Source organism: Eucyclogobius newberryi, unplaced genomic scaffold (genome assembly GCF_026437365.1).
Source record: "Eucyclogobius newberryi isolate DKJ021-1_F unplaced genomic scaffold, fEucNew1.0.hap1 SCAF_20, whole genome shotgun sequence".
Classification (NCBI taxonomy): domain Eukaryota; kingdom Metazoa; phylum Chordata; class Actinopteri; order Gobiiformes; family Gobiidae; genus Eucyclogobius; species Eucyclogobius newberryi.
The window spans coordinates 8,432,992-8,456,994 of record NW_027315835.1 but is presented as its reverse complement, the minus strand read 5'-3'; the positions used below and the strand labels follow the sequence as shown (position 1 = coordinate 8,456,994).

At 45.5% G+C, this 24,003-nt stretch overlaps 1 protein-coding gene across 3 annotated transcripts in view; it reads right to left on the bottom strand.

Moving 5' to 3' along the window:
- Positions 1-15,632: 15,632 nt before the first annotated feature.
- The window catches only part of prkcea (protein kinase C, epsilon a), a 74,114-nt gene continuing 65,743 nt past the window's right edge, over positions 15,633-24,003 (bottom strand). For 2 of the 3 annotated variants that reach the window (XM_072455532.1, XM_072455531.1), the window contains exons 12-16: positions 23,823-23,977; positions 22,925-23,063; positions 18,978-19,166; positions 17,486-17,632; positions 15,633-16,247 (exon numbers count right to left, since the gene is read on the bottom strand). In XM_072455532.1, coding sequence (XP_072311633.1) covers positions 16,098-16,247; positions 17,486-17,632; positions 18,978-19,166; positions 22,925-23,063; positions 23,823-23,977 — 780 coding nt within the window. In that variant the 3' untranslated portion in view covers positions 15,633-16,097. The remainder of the gene's footprint in view (positions 16,248-17,485; positions 17,633-18,977; positions 19,167-22,924; positions 23,064-23,822; positions 23,978-24,003) is intronic. The other variant, XM_072455533.1, reaches the window with a different exon arrangement.

The window sequence follows — 24,003 nt, the reverse complement described above, 5'->3', positions numbered from 1 at the left end:
TGCTTTGACTTCCAGTGCTTTGACAAAGCCCAAGAGGTCATGAGATGCCTTTGTCATTGTATCCTATAGTATCCGCTCTGCTGAGACTCTGTGGACTGGGGGGCCAGCAGAAGGTCGCTCCTGGGTATTTATCGGGCCGTCATGAGGGCGGCTATTGATTATGGCTGTATAGCCTACATGTCTGCGGCTGAGACTAACTTAAAGAAGCTTGATGTGGAGCAAGCCCAGGCCTTGCGCATCTGCTGTAGGGCTTTTAGGACCTCCCCTGTCTCGGCGCTGCAGGTTGAGTTGGGGGAATTGCCGTTGCGGCTCCGGAGGCTAGAACTTCTGTTGGCTTACTGGGTGAATGTGCAAGGTCATACGAGCTCTCACCCGGTGAGGGACTTTCTCAGGGTTGATGGGGGGCAGAGTGAGGCTGGCGGTATGGTTTTTAGCCAGGTAGGAAATGCGAAGGCGCGGCTTGCAGGGGTTGGTGATCTGCGTGTGAGCCCGTCGGTGGCTTTGTCTGCTATAGCTCCGTGGAAGTTTGTCCCGGCTCCTGTTGATGTTAGCTTGCATGGCAAGCTTAGAGGAGTCGCTGGGAGGGCACCGCAGTTTGCCGTTCAAGCGATCATTGATAAGCACTCAGGTGATGTGTTTATTTATACCGACGGGTCTAGGGATCCTGAGAGTGGGCGTACTGGCGCCGCTTATTTTGTGCCTGACCTGGGGCTGGCGGTCAAGAGGAGGTTGACAGATCGCCTTTCTGTTTTCACGTCGGAACTCATAGCGATACGGTTGGCATTGGAATGGGTGGAATCTGCTTTGCAGTGTTGCGGCATTGTGGTGGCCTCTGACAGCATTTCTGCATTGCAAAGCATTAAATCTGGGAAATCGGATTGCAGACAGGATGTGTTGAATGGCATATTATGTCTGCTGCTCTCCCTGTCCAGGAAGGATGTGAGGGTTTCCTTCATTTGGGTCCCTGCGCATGTGGGGGTGGATGGTAACGAAATGGCTGATGCACTGGCTAAGCGTTCCCTTAGGCGGCCATCAATTGATGTGGCGGTTGAGTTAAGCAAATCTGAAGTCAAGCCCGTTATCAAGAGTCATGTGGTCGGCCTTTGGCAGGAATTTTGGAGCCACTGTGTTACTGGACGGCATCTCTATCACATACAGGGTAGTGTGGGTCCTTGCGGGTCTATGGGCAGGAACGCGTGGGAGGAAAGGGCCTTCGCCCGCATGAGGATTGGCCATGCTGGACTCAATTGGTCACTGAGTAGGATAGGCAAGCATCCGACCGGTCTGTGTGGTCGCTGTCGGGTGCCAGAGACTGTCGAGCATGTGCTGATTTGCTGTGAGGCTTATGATAGAGAAAGGGCCGGGTTGGCCTTGTGGTTTCGGAATAATGGGCGGGAGTTCAATCTGCGGAACGTTCTGGCGATCCAGTCACAGGGTTTGTGTCAGGCTGTGGTTGCTTACTTATGTAGCACAGGGCTGGGTAAACGTTTATAGAGGTGGGGGGTGTTGGAGACTGAGCCGAGGATGAGGAGCAAGAGGATGTTCTAACGCGCTTTGACTTCATGTTGTTGTTGTTGTTGTTGTTGTTTTATGGCGGTTGGCATCCGAGTGTTGCATTACCGCCAGACTTTATTCCTCAGACGTTTCGTAGTTGTTGTTGTTGTTGTTGTTGTTTTATGGCGGTTGGCATCCAATTGTTGCATTACCGCCAGACTTTATTCCTCAGACTTTTCGTAGTTCGTAGTCCTCAGACTCTGTCGTAGTCCGTAAAAGTACTCCTCCCATTGCTTTGGTGTTACAAAGCCCATGAGGTCATGATATGTCTTTGTGACTAGAATAGTTGTTCATGGGCCTAGAAACGCCAAAGTGATGGAGGAAGGACTTCTAAAGGATAAAACGACAAAGACGTCCCGTGACCTCATGGGCTTTGTAAAACAACAAAGACGTCCCATGACCTCATGGGCTTTGTACTTCCAAAGCACCGAACGTCAAAGAGGGAGAGGAAGATGAAGAAGAGTCTCCCTGGAATAAAGCCGGTTGGTCTCTGACACAACAACTATTCTAGTCACAAAGACATATCATGACCTCATGGGCTTTGTAACACCAAAGCAATGGAAGGAGTACTTTTACGGACTACGACAGAGTCTGAAGACTACGAAAAGTCTGAGGAATAAAGTCTGGCGGTAATGCAACACTCGGATGCCAACCGCCATTAAACAACAACAACAACAACAACAACCAAAGCAATGGAAGGAGTACTTTTACGGACTACGACAGAGTCTGAGGACTACGAAACGTCTGAGGAATAAAGTGTGGCGGTAATGCAACACTCGGATGCCAACCGCCATAAAACAACAACAACAACAACATCTGTTTACCGGCTTTATTCCGGGACTGACTCTTCATCTTCCTCTCCTTCTTTGATGTACGGCTTTATTCTTTAGGCTTTATTCTTTAGGCTTTGATATGTCATTGCACCTGTTGTCTATGTGTAGAGCAAGCCCAGGCCTTGCACATCTGCTGTAGGGCTTTTAGGACCTCCCCTGTCTCTGCGCTGCAGGTTGAGTTGGGGGAATTGCCGTTACGGCTCCGGAGGTTAGAACTTATGTTGGCTTACTGGGTGAATGTGCAAGGTCATACAAGCTCTCACCCGGTAAGGGACTTTCTCAGGGTTGATGGGGGACAGAATGAGGCAGTTTTGTTTTTAGCCAGATAGGAAATGCGAAAGCGCGGCTTGCTGGGGTTGGTGATCTACGTGTGAGCCCGTCGGTGGCTTTGTCTACTATAGCTCCGTGGAAGTTTGTCCTGGCTCCTGTTGATGTTAGCTTGCATGGCAAACTTAGAGGAGTCACTGGGAGGGCACCGCAGTTTGCTGTTCAAGCGCTCATCGATAGGCACTCAGATGATGTATTTATTTATACCAACGGGTCTAGGGATCCTGAGAGTGGGCGTACTGGCGCTGCTTATTTCATGCCTGACCTGGGGCTGGCGGTCAAGAAGAGGTTAACAGATCGCCTTTCTGTTTTCACATCGGAACTCATAGCGATACGGTTGGCATTGGAATGGGCGGAATCTGCTTTAAATTGTTGCGGCATTGTGGTGGCCTCTGACAGCCTTTCTGCGTTGCAAAGCATTAAATCTGGGAAATTGGATTGCAGACAGGATGTGTTGAATGGCATCTTCTGTCTGATACTCTCCCTGTCCAGGAAGGATGTAAGGGTTTCCTTCATTTGGGTCCCTGCGCATGTGGGGGTGGATGGTAACGAAATGGCTGATTCACTGGCTAAATGTTCCCTTAGGCGGCCATCAATTGATTTGGCGGTTGAGTTAAGCAAATCAGAAATCAAGCCCATTATCAAGAGTCATGTGGTCGGCCTTTGGCAGGAATTTTGGAGCCACTGTGTTACTGGACGGCATCTCTATCACATACAGGGTAGTGTGGGTCCTTGCGGGTCCATGGGCAGGAACGCGTGGGAGGAAAGGGCCTTCGCCCGCATGAGGATTGGCCATACTGGACTCAATTGGTCACTGAGTAGGATAGGCAAACATCCGACCGGTCGGTGTGGTCACTGTCGGGTGCCAGAGACTGTCGAGCATGTGCTGATTCGCTGTGAGGCTTATGATAGAGAAAGGGCCGGGTTGGCCTTGTGGTTTTGGAATAATGGGCGGGAATTCAATCTGCGGAACGTTCTGGCGATCCAGTCACAGGGTTTGTGTGAGGCTGTGGTTGCTTACTTATATAGCACAGGGTTGGGTAAACGTTTATAGATGTTGTTGTTGTTGTTGTTGTTGTTGTTGTTGTTTTATGGCGGTTGGCATCCAGTTGTTGTTGTTGTTGTTGTTGTTGTTTTATGGCGGTTGGCATCCAATTGTTGCATTACCGCCAGACTTTATTCCTCAGACTTTTCGTAGTCCTCAGACTGTTGTAGTCCGTAAAAGTACTCCTTCCATTGCTTTGGTGTTACAAAGCCCATGAGGTCATGATATGTCTTTGTGACTAGAATAGTTGTTGTTGTTTCAGAGACCAACCGACAAAGTCTAAGGAATAAAGTCTGGCGGTAATGCAACACTCGGATGTCAACCGCCATAAAACAACAACAACAACTACGAAAAGTCTGAGGAATAAAGTCTGGCGGTAATGCAACAATTGGATGCCAACCGCCATAAAACAACAACAACAACAACAACCGGCTTTATTCCAGGGAGACTCCTCTTCATCTTCCTCTCCTTCTTTGACGTTCGGTGCTTCCGCCGTACAGCTTTATTCTTTAGGCTTCATTCTATAGGCTTTAATATTTCCACTGATGGCGCTGCTTGGTAGCCGTGCGTCTACGAGACTGGACGAGGACAGGAGACCACCCCCACCCCCATCTCGTCACTCTGATCACCCTGACTCCCCAAAAGCAGACCCCCATCACTCCGACTCCCATTTAGCGCCTTTAGCCTGTTTTCTATATCTGCCCAATCAAGCTCCTTTGTTCCAAGGAATCTCCCTGCAGCTTTAGCAATGATCCTGATCCTTTCAGTTCTGCTTTGAGTCTGAGCAGCACAGTTTACAACATCCACCATAAAGAGTACAAAATCCTCTCTATCCACAACCAGGGTATTCTCATTAATTCTGGAACCTGCACACTTGGGACCTCCACTCTTGAAACCTTCACACTTCTTGGGAGCCACGCTGGCCTTTCTCATTTCGCCCTGGCTGGGAGCAGCGCTGGCTCCTCTCTCTGTATTTACTCTAAACTCGTTACTTGAAACTTTCTTGACTGCATCTGCATAGGATATACCTTGAGAGACCTTTATTTTATGCACCTCAGCAGCTCTTTTGCTAAACCTGCATCCCCCGTAGGCAGAGCTATGTTCTTCCCCACAGTTACAGCACTTCAGTTTTGCTCCCACGTCACACTTCCCATACTCGTGATTTCCTGCACATTTACCACATCTTTGCCTCCCTCTACAGACCGCTGCAATATGCCCAAAGCGCTGGCACTTAAAGCAACGCAGGGGCGGTGGAACATATGGCCTAACGTCATGGCACATGAACCCAATGAACACCTTACTAGGCAGGCACCTCCCTTCAAGTGTTACCATTACCGACAAGCTGTCACATCTTACCCCAGACCGGGTCACCTTCAACCGCCTAGCGTCCACCACCGTAGCTCCAGTCAAATTCTCCTTAACTTCATCCACAGACGTCGCCGTAGGGACACCTACGATAACTCCTCTGACCGTGTTTCTTTCAGCATCAGACACAAGAATGTCCTTTCCACCCAGACGTTTAGTTCCAATCGCCTTCCGTTGCTGAGCCGCGTCCTTGCACACGACCAGCAGCGAGCCATCTCTAAGGACACTCGCACTCTGCATTACCACCAGACTTTATTCCTCAGACTTTTGGGGTGTGTTGGAGACTGAGCCGAGGATGAGGAGCAAGAGGATGTTCTAACGCGCTTTGAACTCATGGGCCTAGAAACGCAAAAGTGATGGAAGAAGGACTTCTAAAGGATACAACAACAAAGACGTCCCATGACCTCATGGGCTTTGTAACACCAAAGCAATGGAATTAGAACTTTTAAGGGCTACGACAAAGTCTGAGGGGAAGAAGAACTTCTATAGGATACAATAACAAAGACATCTCATGACCTCATGGGCTTTATAACACCAAAGCAATGGAAGAAGAACTTCTAAGGACTACGACAAAGTCTGAGGAATAAAGTCTGGCGGTAATGCAACACCAATTGATGTGGCAACAACAACAACAACATTATTTTAAAGAGGACGCGTTACTGTTATACCTCGAAGTGAGTCTGAGGACTACGAAAAGTCTGAGGAATAAAGTCTGGCGGTAATGCAACACTCGGATGCCAACCGCCATAAAACAACAACAACAACAACAACAACAATTGATGTGGCGGTTGAGTTAAGCAAATCTGAAATCAAGCCTGTTATCAAGAGTCATGTGGTCGGCCTTTGGCAGGAATTTTGGAGCCACTGTGTTACTGGACGGCATCTCTATCACATACAGGGTAGTGTGGGTCCTTGCGGGTCTATGGGCAGGAACGCGTGGGAGGAAAGGGCCTTCGCCCGCATGAGGATTGGCCATACTGGACTCAATTGGTCACTGAGTAGGATAGGCAAACATCCGACCGGTCTGTGTGGTCACTGTCGGGTGCCAGAGACTGTCGAGCATGTGCTGATTTGCTGTGAGGCTTATGATAGGGAAAGGGCCGGGTTGGCCTTGTGGTTTTGGAATAATGGGCGGGAGTTCAATCTGCGGAACGTTCTGGCGATCCAGTCACAGGGTTTGTGTCAGGCTGTGGTTGCTTACTTATGTAGCACAGGGCTGGGTAAACGTTTATAGAGGTGGGGGGTGTTGGAGACTGAGCCGAGGATGAGGAGCAAGAGGATGTTCTAACGCGCTTGGACTTCATGGGCCTAGAAACGCCAAAGTGATGGAAGAAGGACTTCTAAAGGATAAAACGACAAAGACGTCCCATGACCTCATGGGGTTTGTAAAACAACAAAGACGTCCCATGATCTCATGGGCTTTGTACTTCCAAAGCACCGAACGTCAAAGAGGGCGAGGAAGGTGAAGAAGAGTCTCCCTGGAATAAAGCCGGTTGGTCTCTGACACAACAACTATTCTAGTCACAAAAACACATCATGACCTCATGGGCTTTGTAACGCCAAAGCGATGGGAGGAGTACTTTTACGGACTACGACAGAGTCTGAGGACTACGAAACGTCTGAGGAATAAAGTCTGGCGGTAATGCAACACTCGGATGCCAACCGCCATAAAACAACAACAACAACAACAACAACAACACTCGGATGCCAACCGCCATAAAACAACTATTCTAGTCACAAAAACACATCATGACCTCATGGGCTTTGTAACGCCAAAGCAATGGGAGGAGTACTTTTACGGACTACGACAGAGTCTGAGGACTACGAAACGTCTGAAGAATAAAGTCTGGCGGTAATGCAACACTCGGATGCCAACCGCCATAAAACAACAACAACAACAACAACAACAACAACACCAAAGCAATGGGAGGAGTACTAAGTCTGAGGAATAAAGTCTGGCGGTAATGCAACAATTGGATGCCAACCGCCATAAAACAACAACAACAACAACAACAACAACAACAACAACAACAGCTCAGCCGCCCCTTTGTTCTGGGTCAGTTCGTCATTTGATGTCTGTCCAAAAGGCAGGGCTCTCCTGCCCTGCCCCTGCTCGTTCGACGCCTGCCCAGGAGATATCTCTCCTGCCCTACCCCTGCTCGTTCGACGCCTGCCCAGGAGACATCTCTCCTGCCCTGCCCCTGCTCGTTCGACGCCTGCCCAGGAGACGTCTCTCCTGCCCTGCCCCTGCGACGCCTGCCCAGGAGACGTCTCTCCTGCCCTGCCCCTGCTCATTCGACGCCTGCCCAGGAGATGTCTCTCCTGCCCTGCCCCTGCTCGTTCAATGGCTGCCCAGGAGACGTCTCTCCTGCCCTGCCCCTGCTTCGTTCGACGTCGGCACAGGAGACGTCTCTCCTGCCCTGCCCCTGCTCGTTCGACGCCTGCCCAGGATACGTCTCTCCTGCCCTGCCCCTGCTTGTTCAACGGCTGCCCAGGAGACGTCTCTCCTGCCCTGCCCCTGCTTCGTTCGACGTCTGCCCAGGAGACGTCTCTCCTGCCCTGCCCTTGCTCCGTTTGACGTCTGTCCGACAGACTTCTAGTCTCTCCTGCCCTGCTCCTGTTTTCCTGCCTGTCTATCTGAACTAAGTTGGTGCTTTCCTGTTTTGACTTTTTGGAATTTTTAACCTTGTTAAATAAACTCTACTTTGCCTTCATCCGGACTGTGTTTGGGTTTTGCCTCCGGAATCACAACAGTACGAACTGACCAAGATGAACCCAGCAGATCCAAATCGGGTGAAGGCAGGCCCTCAGACCTTTTTCTCCACTCCTGCCGCCCAGCCAGCGTTCCTGTCTGCCTCTGCCCCTGCCGGAACCCATGCAGGTTGACCGCACCACAGCTGAGCGGCAAAGACCTCTCAGCTCTCGCTCCTGCTTGCACTGCGGCCAGCCGGGGCGCTTCATCTCCACCTGCCCAGTGAAGGCCGGCACTCACCAGTAAGAGGGGTACTGCTGGGTACTTCCTGTTTGGCGCTCCTGTTCGGCGCTCCTGTTCGGCGCTCTTGTTCCTGTTCGGCGCTCCTGTTCCTGTTTGGCGTTCCTGTTCGGCGCTCCTGTTCCTGTTTGGCGCTCCTGTTCCCGTTCGGCGCTCCTGTTCCTGTTTGGCGCTCCTGTTCCTGTTTGGCGCTCCTGTTCGGGTGCTCCTGTTCGGGTGCTCCTGTTCCTGTTTGGCGCTCCTGTTCGGGCGCTCCTGTCCCTGTTTGGCGCTCCTGTTCGGGCGCTCCTGTTCCTGTTTGGCGCTCCTGTTCGGGCGCTCCTGTTCCTGTTTGACGCCCCTGTTTGGGCGCTCCTGTTCCTGTTCGGGCGCTCCTGTTTGGCTCTCCCAGTCCATGTTCTACCGTCTGCCCCGGCACCGCTCGCGCACGTTCTGCCGTCTGCCCCGGCACCGCTCGCGCACGTTCTGCCGTCTGCCCCGGCACCCCTTGTCAACGCTCGTCGGCGCTCTCCGGTCCACGCTCATCCGTCTGCCAACGCTTTCCCGCACACGCTCTTCTCAGCTCCTCCGCCAAGGTGAAGGTCCAAGCAGACAAGCATCGCTCCCAACCACCCCCTTATCGTCAGGGACAGCGCGTATGGCTCTCCATCCAAGACCTCCCTCTCAAGACGGAATCCCGTAAGCTCACCCCTCGCTTCATTGGACCCTTCCCCATCAGCAGGGTCATCAGCCCCACTGCTGTCCGCCTCAGCCTCCCTGGTCCCTATATGTCCTGAAGATGAGTGTGTCATGGTTGCTGTCTGATCTGGTGATATGTGTTTTGTCATGTTTTACACAGTCTTCTATCTCTGCTCCTCTTTGTTTCCCTTGGTTTTCCTCTGTTCTGTGCGAGATTGTCCGCGAAGCCCCGTCGGCCCCAGCATTCGAGCGTTTTGAGATTTTGATTACTATTCTGATCCTGACTCTGATCTTTTTCCTGCTCCTCGTGATTCCTGTTCGCCGTCATTGCCCGTGTACCGCACCTGGAACGGATTACCGACTACGACTCTCGCCTGCTCTCTGACACCGCTGACTTCCGGATATGACCACTGTCAGCATCCTGTCCCACCCAAGAAAATGCCTGGAGGCGTTCATTAGGGGGGTACTGTTAGTATCCGCTCTGCTGAGACTCTGTTTACCGGCTTTATTCCAGGGCTGACTCTTCTTCATCTTCCTCTCCTTCTTTGATGTACGGCTTTATTCTTTAGGTTTTGATATGTCATTGCACCTGCTTGTCTGTGTGTATAAGCTCAGCCGCCACTTTGTTCTGGGTCAGTTCGTCATTTGATGTCTGTCCAAAAAGCAGGGCTCTCTTGCCCTGCCCCTGCTCGTTCGACGCCTGCCCAGGAGACGTCTCTCCTGCCCTGCCCCTGCTCGTTCGACGGCTGCCCAGGAGACGTCTCTCCTGCCCTGCCCCTGCTCGTTCGACGGCTGCCCAGGAGACGTCTCTCCTGCCCTGCCCCTGCTCGTTCGACGGCTGCCCAGGAGACGTCTCTCCTGCCCTGTCCCTGCTTCGTTTGACGTTGGCCCAGGAGACGTCTCTCCTGCCCCTGCTTCATTCGACGTTGGCCCAGGAGACGTCTCTCCTGCCCTGCCCCTGCTCCGTTTGACGTCTGTCCGACAGACTTCTAGTCTCTCCTGCCCTGCTCCTGTTTTCCTGCCTGTCTGTCTGAGCTAAGTTGGCGCTTTCCTGTTTTGACTTTTTGGAATTTTTAATCTTTGTTAAATAAACTCTACTTTGCCTTCATCCAGACTGCGTTTGGGTTTTTGCCTCCGGGATCATAACACTTATACTCTGGAGCAACTTATATGTGATATTATTTGTTATTTTCACACCTGCAACTGCATTACATTGTCCAGTGCAACTTATATATGTCTTTTTCTTCTCTATTATGCATTTTTTTGGCTGGTGCGACTTAAATACGGTATAGTAAGCCTATTTTTATTTCTATTTCTATCCTACAGTAGATGTATTATTATTTTCTTTAATGCATGCCCTTTTTGACTTTATATAGGTTGTTTTTATCATTGTTCATTGTTTTTTGTTGCACCAAAGTAAGTGAATCTTCTTCATTGGCAACGGCAATAAACCTTTTTCTGATTCTGACACACGAAACTACGTCAACAGCTTTTTTATCAGCATTATTACGACTTCCACAATGGAAAGAGAGGCGACTCGGCGGTCTGATGTAGACAGTGTTTTATTGGATCCAGAGCAGACGGGACTAGCCCGGCTGTTGCACTACATTTTGGCACAGATTATTCTTAAATAGTGTGACCAGCAGCAGACCCTAAACGCCCGCGGGTGCACAGAAGCATCACTAACACACCGAACACTCTTTACCACTTCCCGAATCGTCGTATTTTACAAGACTCCCCGACGTACAGTCCGCATACTTCCGAATTTCGTGTTCGTATCACAAAAAAGAGGAAGAGAAATAAGCTTTATGGATGTTTTCGTCGTATGAGAGGTAATATTTTCAGACATTTAATTTCACCTGGCTGTAACAGAGAGTAGTTATAGTATTTTACACAAAGATTTCCTCCAGATACACTTTGAAATAATAATAATAATAATAAAAAAGAAAAAAGGTTGTATAAGAAATAAAAGCATTGGATGTTGTTTTGGCTGAAGGAAACGGGACAAAAGGGTTTGCAATAAAACACTGTGGTAACTAGAGAGAAATCCACAAAGACGCCAAGGCTATGTTCAAACTGCAGTCGAGAACGTTAGAAATAAACATGTATAATAAGGAGAAGCAAAAAATACAAAGCGGAAACACAAAAATGGCAGTGAAATATCAGCAATTAACACAGAACTTTATCGTTGGATGCAAAGTGTTTCCTTTTATGTACAGTACGTGAACGATTACAGTCATTCGCTGGATATTTTACGATAAAATGGTGGTGACAACAGCTGGGACTATTCTAGGATCATTTGTTGTGAGTTCAAGCTGTATTAAAGGTGCGTTTATTCAGTATTTATCATAGTGTAGCGAGTTTTACTGCTACAACTGTGGTTAAAACAGCTTAAAGATGACATATTAAGCATTTGTGTTGTAATTTATGATATTTTTTGGACATTTTAAATCGTAATATTGATCTGAACTAAGCCTGCTGACAACTGATTGGGGAAAATATGACTAAACATGCTCGAATAACTCATAAATACACAACTTGGAGCGTGAAAAGTGAAATAACTTCAATGTTGTGAAGCCAATTTGGAAATATCCGAGTGCAACGTTAAAAAACTGGTGACTTTGAAGCTTGAACATAGCCCAAAAGTGACACAACTGTTACATACAGTATCATGCATTCACAAAAATATACATTCACGTCAATAAAATAAAAATAATGTATATAAAACGAAAAAATATTTAGACTTTTAAGCCGATGACTGAGCGAGCGAGGCTTTTATCATTGCGACCCAGGCTTCCTGTAACACTCTGCTCCGTGTAATTAGTTCAATAGCCTGTAAAAGCTGGACATTCACTTTGTACGTTTAAAACATGAACCAGGGGCGCGGCTGGATTAAAGCAACGCCGCCACCTAGAGGCCGAACGCAAGAGCTACGCCAGGCTGAGGGATTCAAGAGGGTTTGTACTAGATTTACCCTGCAATAAATGCAATAAACATGACATAAAACTGTAAAAACCTGCTTTGTCTGAGTCATGACGTGTGTTTATAGGGAGTGAGCCGACAAAGGTGCTGTATCAGGAGTTAGGGTGCTGTATCCGGAGTTTAAAGGTGCTGTATCAGGAGTTAGGGTGCTGTATTAGGAGTTAGGGTGCTGTATCAGGAGTTAGGGTGCTGTATCAGGAGTTTAAAGGTGCTGTATCAGGAGTTAGGGTGCTGTATGAGGAGTTAGGGTGCTGTATCAGGAGTTAGGGTGCTGTATTAGGAGTTAGGGTGCTGTATGAGGAGTTAGGGTGCTGTATTAGGAGTTAGGGTGCTGTATCAGGAGTTAGGGTGCTGTATCAGGAGTTTAAAGATGCTGTATCAGGAGTTAGGGTGCTGTATGAGGAGTTAGGGTGCTGTATCGAGTTAGGGTGCTGTATTAGGAGCTAGGGTGCTGTATCAGGAGTTAGGGTGCTGTATTAGGAGTTAGGGTGCTGTATCAGGAGTTAGGGTGCTGTATCAGGAGTTTAAAGATGCTGTATCAGGAGTTTAAAGATGCTGTATCAGGAGTTAGGGTGCTGTATCAGGAGTTAGGGTGCTGTATCCGGAGTTAGGGTGCTATATCAGGAGTTTAAAGATGCTGTATCAGGAGTTAGGGTGCTGTATCAGGAGTTAGGGTGCTGTATCCGGAGTTAGGGTGCTGTATCAGGAGTTAGGGTGCTATATCAGGAGTTAGGGTGCTGTATCAGGAGTTAGGGTGCTGTATCAGGAGTTAGGGTGCTGTATCAGGAGTTAGGGTGCTGTATCAGGAGTTAGGGTGCTGTATCAGGAGTTAGGGTGCTGTATCAGGAGTTAGGGTGCTGTATCAGGAATTAGGGTGCTGTATTAGGAGTTAGGGTGCTATATCAGGAGTTAGGGTGCTGTATCAGGAGTTAGGGTGCTGTATCAGGAGTTAGGGTGCTGTATCAGGAGTTAGGGTGCTGTATCAGGAGTTAGGGTGCTGTATTAGGAGTTAGGGTGCTGTATCAGGAGTTAGGGTGCTGTATCAGGAGTTTAAAGATGCTGTATCAGGAGTTAGGGTGCTGTATCAGGAGTTAGGGTGCTGTATCAGGAGTTAGGGTGCTGTATCAGGAGTTTAAAGATGCTGTATCAGGAGTTAGGGTGCTGTATCAGGAGTTAGGGTGCTGTATCAGGAGTTAGGGTGCTGTATCAGGAGTTTAAAGATGCTGTATCAGGAGTTAGGGTGCTGTATCAGGAGTTAGGGTGCTGTATCAGGAGTTAGGGTGCTGTATCAGGAGTTAGGGTGCTGTATAAGGAGTTAGGGTGCTTCACGTGGCTTCCTACAGTTTGACTCTGATCCGAGGGGCAGATCAGAGTCGTAATTTACACTGAAAACTTAATACTGCATTTATATTTATTCGCAAGAAACAACAACATGACGCAAACTTGAATACTTTCTCTGTCATGACGAGATTACATTCTATTTGTTTTTCACTATCGACTCAAAACGTGGTAAAGGTTCAACAACGAGGGATTACTAGGTCTAGAATGTGACTAATCAAGGTCTAAAATGTGACTAAACCAGGTCTGAAATGAAACTAAACCAGGTCTAAAATGAAACTAAACCAGGTCTAAAATGAAACTAAACCAGGTGTAGAATGAGACTAAACCAGGTCTAAAATGAAACTAAACCAGGTCCAAAATGTGACTAAACCAGGTCTAAAATGTGACTAAACCAGGTCTAAAATGTGACTAAACCAGGTCTAGAATGAGACTAAACTAGGTCTAAATTGAGACTAAACCGGGTCTAAAATGAGACTAAACCGGGTCTAAAATGAGACTAAACCGGGTCTAAAATGAGACTGAACCAGGTCCAAAATGAGACTAAACCAGGTCCAAAATGAGACTAAACCAGGTCCAAAATGAGACTAAACCAGGTCCAAAATGAGACTAAACCAGGTCCAAAATGAGACATTCGAAATAATGATTAACCCAATAAAGTACAAAAATTTCAATATTTGATTGTCTCTAAATAAAGCAAATACTCAAACAGCAGAGGGCCCCGTGTACCACAGTTTGAGAAACACCGTGTTAGGCCATGAAAACATCACGATTACGACGTAGGAAAAATTGTCATATGCCCCAAAAAAAAAGAAGGAAAGGCAAAATGAATCCCAAATCTCGGCATAAACTCTTGCGTTTGACTTTCCAGGCGACGGCGCAGAGGACCACGATTTATCCGCCCCAAAGACATAAAAACACATTTTGAAGAAAAGAAAAAACAGCAAAAATAACCAACCAAAAGTGTTAAATATATATATATACCGATCAATGGTCAGGGTATTGCACAAAGGGTACGTTTGGCCCTAAACAGTCAACACAAATAGGGTGCTTGTCCATGCGCCACAGCTCTCCGAACTCAGCGGAGGATATCAACACAAACACTCAAAGATACAGGCTATTTACAGGACCGCCCCGCGCCGGGGGAGGGTCCGGAGAGGGGGAGGAGTCCGGAGAGGGGGGAGGAGTCCGTCCGTGTGTCGGGGGGGTTCCGGTCAGCAATAAAAGTGCACTGTGAAATGTGTGTACGAGTGTCGCGTTGTCCAGCCCAGCCTCACAGAGTCGTCACGTCTCACACTGCGGCGTCGCGCGTTCGTTCCATCGCAGGCGTTTTGTCGCTGGAAATACCTCGATAAACACGAATGAACAATGAACGTGCGTGGGATCGTTCCAGGTAAAGCGATGACCTCTTCGCGGGGATAAACCAGTCACCTGAAAAGTAACGTACTGCGCGGTTCAGTAATAAACCGTAAAATGCAGTTTGGCGATTGTTGCATCGACGGTTCCAATTCAGGGCAAGCGACAACGACAAAAACGATATGGTTCTGAATCGTACATTTTTGAAACATTTCTTTGATTCTTGTCTATATTTCTTTGCTTTTATTTTGTCTGTGCAGGTTTTGTTCTGCTTGTTATTCTCCTTTTAGCAAAAACTGTCCAAATATCGCAGGTAAATCGACTAATCGCAACTAATCGATTATTGGCAAACGTTCTATTCGTGTCGTAATAACATCGCGTGACTAACTTTTGACTGACAACGTCACGAGAAAGTCCTTCAACAGCTTCACTTCAGCTAAAGTCTAAAGTCTAAGAAGTACAAGTACGGTACAGTAGGGGGCGGTAATGTAACACTTGGATACAAACCGCCATAAAACACCAAAGAAGAAGAAGAAGAAGAAGAAGCTTTTTCCGCGTCAAATTTTGTACAACTCTCACGTGCCTTTTCTGTTGAAAGAATCATTTCTAGATTACAAAAATAACCGTCAGTTGCCGCCCAAACGACTATTTAATCTCTCCCACGTTACATCACACACTTTATAGCTTTATTTTACTTGAATTTGTCATTTTACACGTCTCCAAAACCACTATTTCCATATATTCTTGCTGTGGACAGTCAGCGTTTAGCCTGGAGTTTGTTCTATCAGATTATTTTGTCCCTTTACGTACAATTTAATCACAAATAAATTAGGATATATTTCAATCTCTACATCACAATTCACCGTTTACAGCGGTTAGCTCGCGTACAAACCTTTAAACGTACATTCGCTATCGTTTTTACGCAGCGGACGTGTGATTCTTCGGTGAGACTGGGCTGCTTCGTTCAGGGCTTGACATTAACGTCGGGCAAATTCGCGACACGGTAATACTGTAATACTGATTGTGGATCGCGTTATTAAAGGTGCGCCGCGGAACTTCATCGAGTGCGTCGTCCGGAACGTTCCACAACGGGACATTCAGCTCAACAATCTTCAGGGAAACGGCAAAAAAAAACACACACAACGCACCTTTAAGAACGCAGTAAAGTACAAGCTTATCGTCGGTCTCTGTGGACGGCCGCCCGCTAGCGAGACGGCGGCCGGTTTGATTCCAAAACCGTGTCCCGAAAACACTCCACCCAACGGCGCGTGTCGTCGCGTCGGCGTGAGCGCTCGTTTCGTCGATTGTCAAACTCGTAAAGCGCAATTTCCTCATAAATTCTGAACTATTACTCGTATTATTTCAGTAAAATTCATCCACATTTGAACATCTGTGGTTAGTTAAAGCTTCAAAGAACACGGCGAGACAGAGAAAAAGCCAAGACGCTATTGCCAAGCCCTGGTATAATTCATAGTCTTATTCATTTACATAATAAACCCAGGCAACGAGAACAATACGATGCAAGTAAAGGATATTTCCGAAAAGTAACGACAACCAATAGCATTTGTATATTACTATTTATATATATTTATAAGCGTGTGCGGGCGGTTGCGCGCGTGTGGTGTTTTTAGGTTTCCGTCTCCTCCGGCGCCGTGTACGAGAAGTCCTTGAACTCCTCCTGGTTGATCTGTCGGATGATGGCCTCGTCGGTCGGGGTGAGAATGGGGTCCTCCTTCGTGAAGTCCTGGTCGAAGTTGTTCACGTCGCGTTTGGTTTTCTGGAAGACAAAGAGCGCCGCGGTGAAGGGGCGGGACAGGCGCGGTGAAGGGGCGGGACAGGCACGGTGAAGGGGCGGGACAGGCACGGTGAAGGGGCGGGACAGGCGCGGTGAAGGGGCGGGACAGGCACGGTGAAGGGGCGGGACAGGCGCGGTGCGATCGGCGGGGGGGCGTGTCATCGAGGGGCTTTACGCTACGATGACACGCGATGCTAACTCCACCGCCGACGGGCACGCATTGTTTTGTACGGATGAGTTAAAACAAAAGTAAAGTAAAAAGCACCCGCCTCTGGTCTGTTTGGCCTTAACCGGTTAAAGAGCAATCCAATCCTAAAAATATCTAATTTAAATACAGATATTGGCCAAATAATGAAGTAATACTGAGCCCATTATCGTTATTTCGACTAGATTTTTAAATACTTTGACAATGAAAATCATATTCAAGTCAAAATAGCACAACACGGGGTAAATTCTTCACCATATTTAGGCCTAAAGATAAACTAACAGCTCAAAAAAAGGCATTAATATCATGTTTATTGGGCAAAACGTGTTAAATTAAATCTCGTAATCACTGCCAAACCATATATTTTATTATTATTTATGCCATTCTAACTGAACTATAGTGAAAAAATCATGAGTCGCATTAATAGTTCAGCTGAAGTTGTAATATATTACCAAAAAATAACAATATAAAGTGTTAGCTCAAAGAAAACATAGACGTGATAATTGAGCGCCAAAAATATAGTTTTTTCAAACTCAAGTCAAAATAGCAGAACACATTCAACATATTTAGGCCTAAAGATGAACTAATAGATCAAAAAAGGCCTTAATATCATGTTTATTGGGCAAAATGTGCTAAATTAAAATATCGAAGCTACTTTATGCCACTGACTAACATTAAAATTCTGGTAAACGTCATTCTAACTGAACCATAGTGAAAAGAATCAGCTGAAGTTGTAATATATTACCAAAAAAACAACAATTTTAAACTTTTTTTAACAATAAAAAAGTGTTAGCTCAAAGAAAATCAAAAAGAAAAGAAAAAAATAAATATGGAGCACCAAAAATATAGTTATTTTATTGAACGACGGGTCAATATAGTAGTTATCATGGCTTTTGTGACGGCCTTTATCTGTATCAGAACACACTAGTATATATTTTATCATCATTATTCTCCTTTGTGCACGTCTGAACTGTGTCGCTGCGTGTACTGGAAGCCCGTGTGCAGTCGCTCTTACAATTCGGGGCTTGAAGGGCGGTTTGACCTTCCTCTGCTCCAGCAGCACCCAGTCGATCTCTCTGAAGAACGGGTGCGTTTTAATGGCCTCCTCGCAGCCCTGGCTCACCACGCAGCCCAGACGCTTCGCCGGGTTCTTGGTCATGAACTGCAAACGAGAGAGAGACGGGTTCTGAATGTTTAGAGGTCGAGGACATTTGTATACAACAGAGCAGGAAAAATGCATTAAAATCATAAAGAAATGACAGAAACAGAAATACAATCAAATTAACTAAATAAAAAATAAAAAAAACACCTTGCCACATCCACATTTATCTGACCACATTGGCAGACATTCCAGACACTCCTTCCCATATTTATTTGACATTGCAGCATGACAGGCGTCTCCGGGCTGGACACTACACTTTTAGATTGATTCTTTCCCATATCTGCTCGCTTTCTGCTTTCTCTAGTCCAACAAAGAAATGCCCTGTGCATCAATGAGCCGGCGAAACGGGGCAAACGCTTGTAAACTATAGAGTATTTGACCCAAACTGCGCTAACAAATCATTGGAGTTTAGAGAATAACACATATTTATACAGAAAACCACAAGAAAACTGTGGATTCACCTGAACAAAGGCAGATTAAACTCACAATTCACGCAAAAATCTCAAGCCAATTCCCTCCACGCTTTGTCTTTTCCGCTGTGGATCGAATACATCATTATAATCCCAATAAAATCCTAATTATTCGACGGATATACATGTTGGTTGTATAAATCAGGGATGTCCATGTTGAAAGTAATGGAGAAAAGGCAGAACGTTCGGACGCACCGCGGAAACAAGACGATACAACCTTTGCTAAATCGAGTTGAGAGAAAAGCACATTAATCTTTCCCATCCGCAGAAGCATTTAGTCAATATATGTAGTGTACATTTGCAAAAAACGGGGAAAACACTGCGTTATTATCCTCTTTTAACTCACAGCTTAATCCTTCTATGACCAAATCCACTCAACTTTGGCGTTTACTTTACTATTTTTAACAGTTTTAGCAAATTAACAAAACTTCATATATTCTAACGAGATCCGCAATTTGTGTCTTGAGATATTGAGATATACAAAACATTTACCATTCATTGCTAAGGACCAGACGCAGCGGCATGGACAATATTTGCTGCATTACCGTATTTTCCGCACTATAAGGGGCACTGGATTATAAAGCGCACTGTCAATGAATGGTCTATTTTCGATCACTTTTCGTATATAAGGCGCACCGGACTATAAGGCGCATTAAGCCACACAAAACCACACAAAATCGCTTTCAGGTCAGTAAACGCAACCAGAATCAATCCATATATAAGTCGCACTGGATTATGAGTCGCACTGTCGTTTTTTTGAGACAATTAATGGCGTTTAAGTGCACCTTATAGTGCGGAAAACACCAAAAAAATGTCTCTGAATGGTGCGCCGAGGCCCAAAGGCGGTGGATGATCTGCGTTTAGCGTGAATTTACCGCTCGCAGGATGGACACGGCCTCCTTGCTGAGCCACACGGGGTAGAGCACGTCGTCGTGGAGGATGGACTCGAACAGGTCGTCCTCGTTGTCCGCCTCGAAGGGGGGCTGCCCCGCCATCATCTCGTACATGAGCACGCCCAGGGCCCACCAGTCCACCGAGGCGCCGTACTCCAGCTCCTGCAGGATCTGGGGCAGAGAAGAAGAAGAAGAAGAAGAAGAAGAAGAAGAAGAAGAAGAAGAAGAAGAAGAAGAAGAAGAAGAAGAAGAAGAAGAAGAAGAAGAAGAAGAAGAAGAAGAAGAAGAAGAAGGGCTGTTAATGGGCGAAGATTAAACGCGAAATCAAAGTGAACGGTGGTGAAACATCCTCTGAGAAAGAACGATTACTCAGCATCTTTATGTGTGTTTCTGTTTCTTACCCTGTTTCTGCCGGGTGCTTGATTGACCGGCCGAGCAACCAATCACGAGTTAGCATAGGCAAGTTAGGTTGAGGATGCTACGTGTTTGCTCGTGGTTGTTGTTTGGTGTGTGTGATAAAAAGTGAGTATTTGTTAGAAATGAAAGCAAAAACATAGACACAGCATTTGTTCCTCGACTGTATAAAGTGTTGCATGCCATTCGAATTGTTAAATAGTGTAGTTAAAGCCATATATTTACCTTGTTTGTATTTGGAAATGCTAAGTGCCTCGAGCTAAGTACTAACAGCAGTAGTTATGACGGAGCGCATGTGTTTATTAGGCCCGAGCGCCACAAGCTGGCGAGAGGCCTATTAATCTCGTAAGGCCGTGCGAAGCACGGCTGCAAAAGTGCGCACGTAGTGCGCACGAAATCGAGCGCGAAGCGCTCGCCCCCTTCCAAACACTCACTAACGCACTCCTTCACTCATGCACGCCCCGTGCATACTAATTAGTAGTAGGAAAATGGAACATTACCGTTGTAAACGGGCGAAGCCCGTGCAAAAGTGCGCACTAAACGAGCATTTTACATTGAGATGACGACCGCGAAGCGGTCGTCATCCCCATATAAAGCACTCATTTGCGCTAAGTAGCTCACGAATACGTTCCCCATCTCTTGCATGTTCCGTGCATATAAGCATGTAATGCAAAAATTGAACATTATTACTGTATAGAGGGCCAAAAACACAAAGTGGGCGGAGCCCACTCAAAATTAACGAAAGTACCCGTCAGTGACCAGGGACCCACACCATGAGGTAGGAAAGCGCGAGCGCTTTCCGAAAATGTATAGTTTATGATATTTGAAAAATGGGAAACATTGTTTTCGCATCGGAATATTATTCTTTCTTCTTTCTTCTTCTCGGGACCAACCCCCCTATTTTTCACCCAGTGAACATTGACGAAAAGTCACAAAAATGTTCACACCTCTAAAAATCGTGCCTCTCTACATTCTGGCTATTTCCCTTTTCTAAAATAAAAAAAATTGGCGCGTCAGCGCCCCCAAATGTACCAAAAATGCATTGAGAGATGGGAAATGACCCAAAAGAAATCTGATCGTAGAATCATGAAATTTGGCGCAGAGGTAGATGGTGACAAGAGAAGTAAAAAATATTATTACGGCAACGCCGTCTGCCTAACCAAATGTCGGCCATATTGCTTCAAAAATGGCTAAACATGACTTCGGAGTTTTTCCAAACGTCGTACTTTTACGAACTCCTCCCAGGGCGTTGGCCCTAAAAAGCTGAAATTTTGTGAAAATGCTACTGAGGAGTGGGACATCAAAAGTTATCCAAATTACATTGATACCTCTCACGGTCTCTGTGCGGCGAAGCCGCAAACTGTAGCTAGAATTTCAGAAATCTCCCATATTTAAAATTTCGGCCGTTTGCGCAGATAAAGTCCGAATTGCGTCAAATTAGAATCAGTTGTTAAACTCTTTGCCCTAAACCTACTTGAAGTGAAATAAATTCATTTGGCGCCACAGCGCCCCCTACAGATTTTATATGGAGGTTAAATGTTTAGTTATGTTTAGCGTAATAAAAGGACAATTGGGGCGCGTTAGCGCCCCCTCCTCTTGCGGCGTGGCGGCGGCGTGGCGAAGGCCGATCATTGCCGCTTGCGGCTATATTTTTTCCATTATTATTATTATTAGTAGTAGTATTATCTTGTCTTACGCTAGCTGTTTTTATTTTTATTTTTATTATTATTTATTTTTCCCCTCCATCCCTTGTTGGGAAATGAGAGGTTTTGTCTATAAGAGTTTATGTTTATAAGAGTTCTTCTATTGAGAGTGTTTTGTAAACTTCCTATAAGTTATCTGTCCTTCTCTGTATCTACTGCGTTGCAACAATGAAATTTCCCCATGTGTGGACAATAAAGGATTATCTTATTTTATGTGTATTTGTGCATTATATGTTATTGTTTTACAGATTGTATTATAATTTATGTTCTCCATGTTTATAGTGCATGAATAAAGAGAAAACCCTGGATCATCTCTCTTGGTGCGTTCTTGCCGATGCCCCCTGGTGGTCACAACCCGTATGAACCACAAAATGAGCTCTCCCCAAAACAATGTGCCTTTAAACGCTTGAGTACATGTGCTTTACAGGTTCGTGTTCCCTCATCTACTGACAACCGTGGGAATCTCCGTGGAAACTTCCCAAAGCGATCTACTCGATACATAAGGCGAGCACGCAATTGTGATAAATGCAATATGACCTGAGTCTGGTGGTGATTTATGGGTAAAAACACTGCAGGCGACGTCCGCGTTTCTACATTTAAAGTCGTAAAAAACAGTAGAATTGAAATGGACGGTTTTTCTGAGGCTCGGCGGGAGAAGACCTCGTCAACAGGAAGTGTGAATGAAGCGAAATGTAACTCCAGGTGTGTTTTTGATGAGATGGTTGTGACGTGGTTAAAAGATAGAAAAAAGGGGTTGATTTTACATGCTAAGTCTCTATAAACATAATATTCTGAAATGCATGTGATTCTTGTATAAATGTAGCGTTTCATATTTAATTTTTCTCTAAAATGTCGGTGCTGCTGCTTTTATAAATGCTACACCTGAAGTAACATTCAACATTTATGGAATTTATGGGAATCATCGGCGTGGACTGGTAAACAAGGTCAAGCTCTTCTCAAAATGTGGTTATTTTATGATTGTCCTAAGAAGGTTTGGACAAGTATAAACCTTTATACATAGTTTTGGCCGGGGTGCGACTTACAGTATATGTGATATTATTAGTTATTTTCAAACTGACAACCACAAGAGGGCGCTCTAGGCTCTAAGCGACGCAGAAGAAGAATCAGCACTTCCTCTACCTCTGGAGTTTGTGGAGTTGTTTAGAAGTGACACAGAGGAAGAAGAATTCAGTGGATTTAGTGATTTGGGGTAAAACTGATGCTTTGGTAAACTTGTTAGCATGTTCTTTATGCTATAGTTATCTGAATAACTGTGAATATGTTACGTTAACATACCAGACACAGTTCTGTCTGTGCCTCATGTAGCTGACGGTGTTAGCGTTAGCATACGTACACCTATTCACCATGTTCTCTCATCTGTTATTATTTTAAATTGCATTTCAAGATGAAATGTCTGTTCTTGATTCTAGATTTTATCAAATAAATTTCCCCCAAAAATGCGACTTATACTCCAGTGCGACTTATATGTGTTTTTTCTTCTCTATTATGCATTTTTGGGCTGCAATTTATACTACAGAAAATACGGTAATCTGGGTTTAGTGCAAATTCTGGCTTGGTTAAGTACCTCTTGGTTTTAATTTATTTGTATTTAAAAGTATATCAGTCCTCGTTAGACTTTGTTTTGACACAGTTTAAAATCTGGTTTAGTTTTTAAGGCACATTTTAGTCCATTTAAGGCACGTTTTAGTCCATTTAAGGCACTTCGAAGGCCTGAGGTGCTACATTATTACAGTATTTCAATGTGTTAAAAGTGTAAGTATCTAATGAAGCAGAGAGTGGGAGGCGTCTTACCTCGGGGGCGATGTAGTCGGGGGTCCCACAGAAGGTGGTGGTGGTCACTCCGTTCATGATTCCCTCTTTGCACATCCCGAAATCGGCCAGTTTACAGTGGCCCTCGGCGTCCAGTAAGATGTTGTCCAGCTTCAAGTCCCTGACATCCAAAGACAAATCCACTTCAGGACAAAGATACAGACGTTTAATGGAGACGTTTTTACAAAGACAATTATTTTGCAGAAGATTCACAATAAAAGTAGGGCTGAAAGATTAGCATTCATGTTATTATTAGTTTATCTGGTTAATAAAGCCGCGCCTATGACTGAAATACCTTTTAAAATATTAAAAACCAGGTTAATTTGTTTTTATGTTTTTATTGATTTATTTTGACTTACACTGTTTTATATTTTTATAAACTGTATTGTGTGTGTTTTTAACATTGTAAAGCACTTTAAATTGATTTTAAAGCATTTTTCATGATTTTAATGCATTTTTCCTGCTGTGTGAATTGCCTTGTGTATGAAATGTGCTCTACAAATAAATTTGCCTTGCCTTTAAATTGCACTTTGTACTAATTGTGCTCTATAAATAAATTGTATTGATTTATATTGAAATGCATTTTGTGTGTTTTTAATAATTTAAATAAAAATACTTTTCAATCAATATGAGGAATAAACTCATGATTGTTTTTTATTGTCATATCACCTAAAATTAGCCAAAGTTAGCTCAAACGCTAAAACTCCTGCAGGTTTAAAAAAGAAAGAAAATAGAATTAAATTAAGCGCTATTTCATTCAGTCTCTTACAGTTCTAATACAAGGATCGTGGCCAGACCAGGATCTACATAAAGAAGGAAACATTGCAGTTTGAGTAATGCTGCTTTAATCCCTCGACACCGGCGCGTTAACGTCTTTCACCTGTAGATGACGCCGTTGCGATGCAGGAACATGAGCGCCGAGGTGACTTCGGCCGCGTAGAAACGAGAGCGCGGCTCGTCGAACTTCCTGGACCTCTGGATCTGAAACATCAGGTCTCCACCGTTCACGTACTCCATCACGAAGAACAGCCGGTCCTGCAGAGACGGGCAGAGAGCGGGTC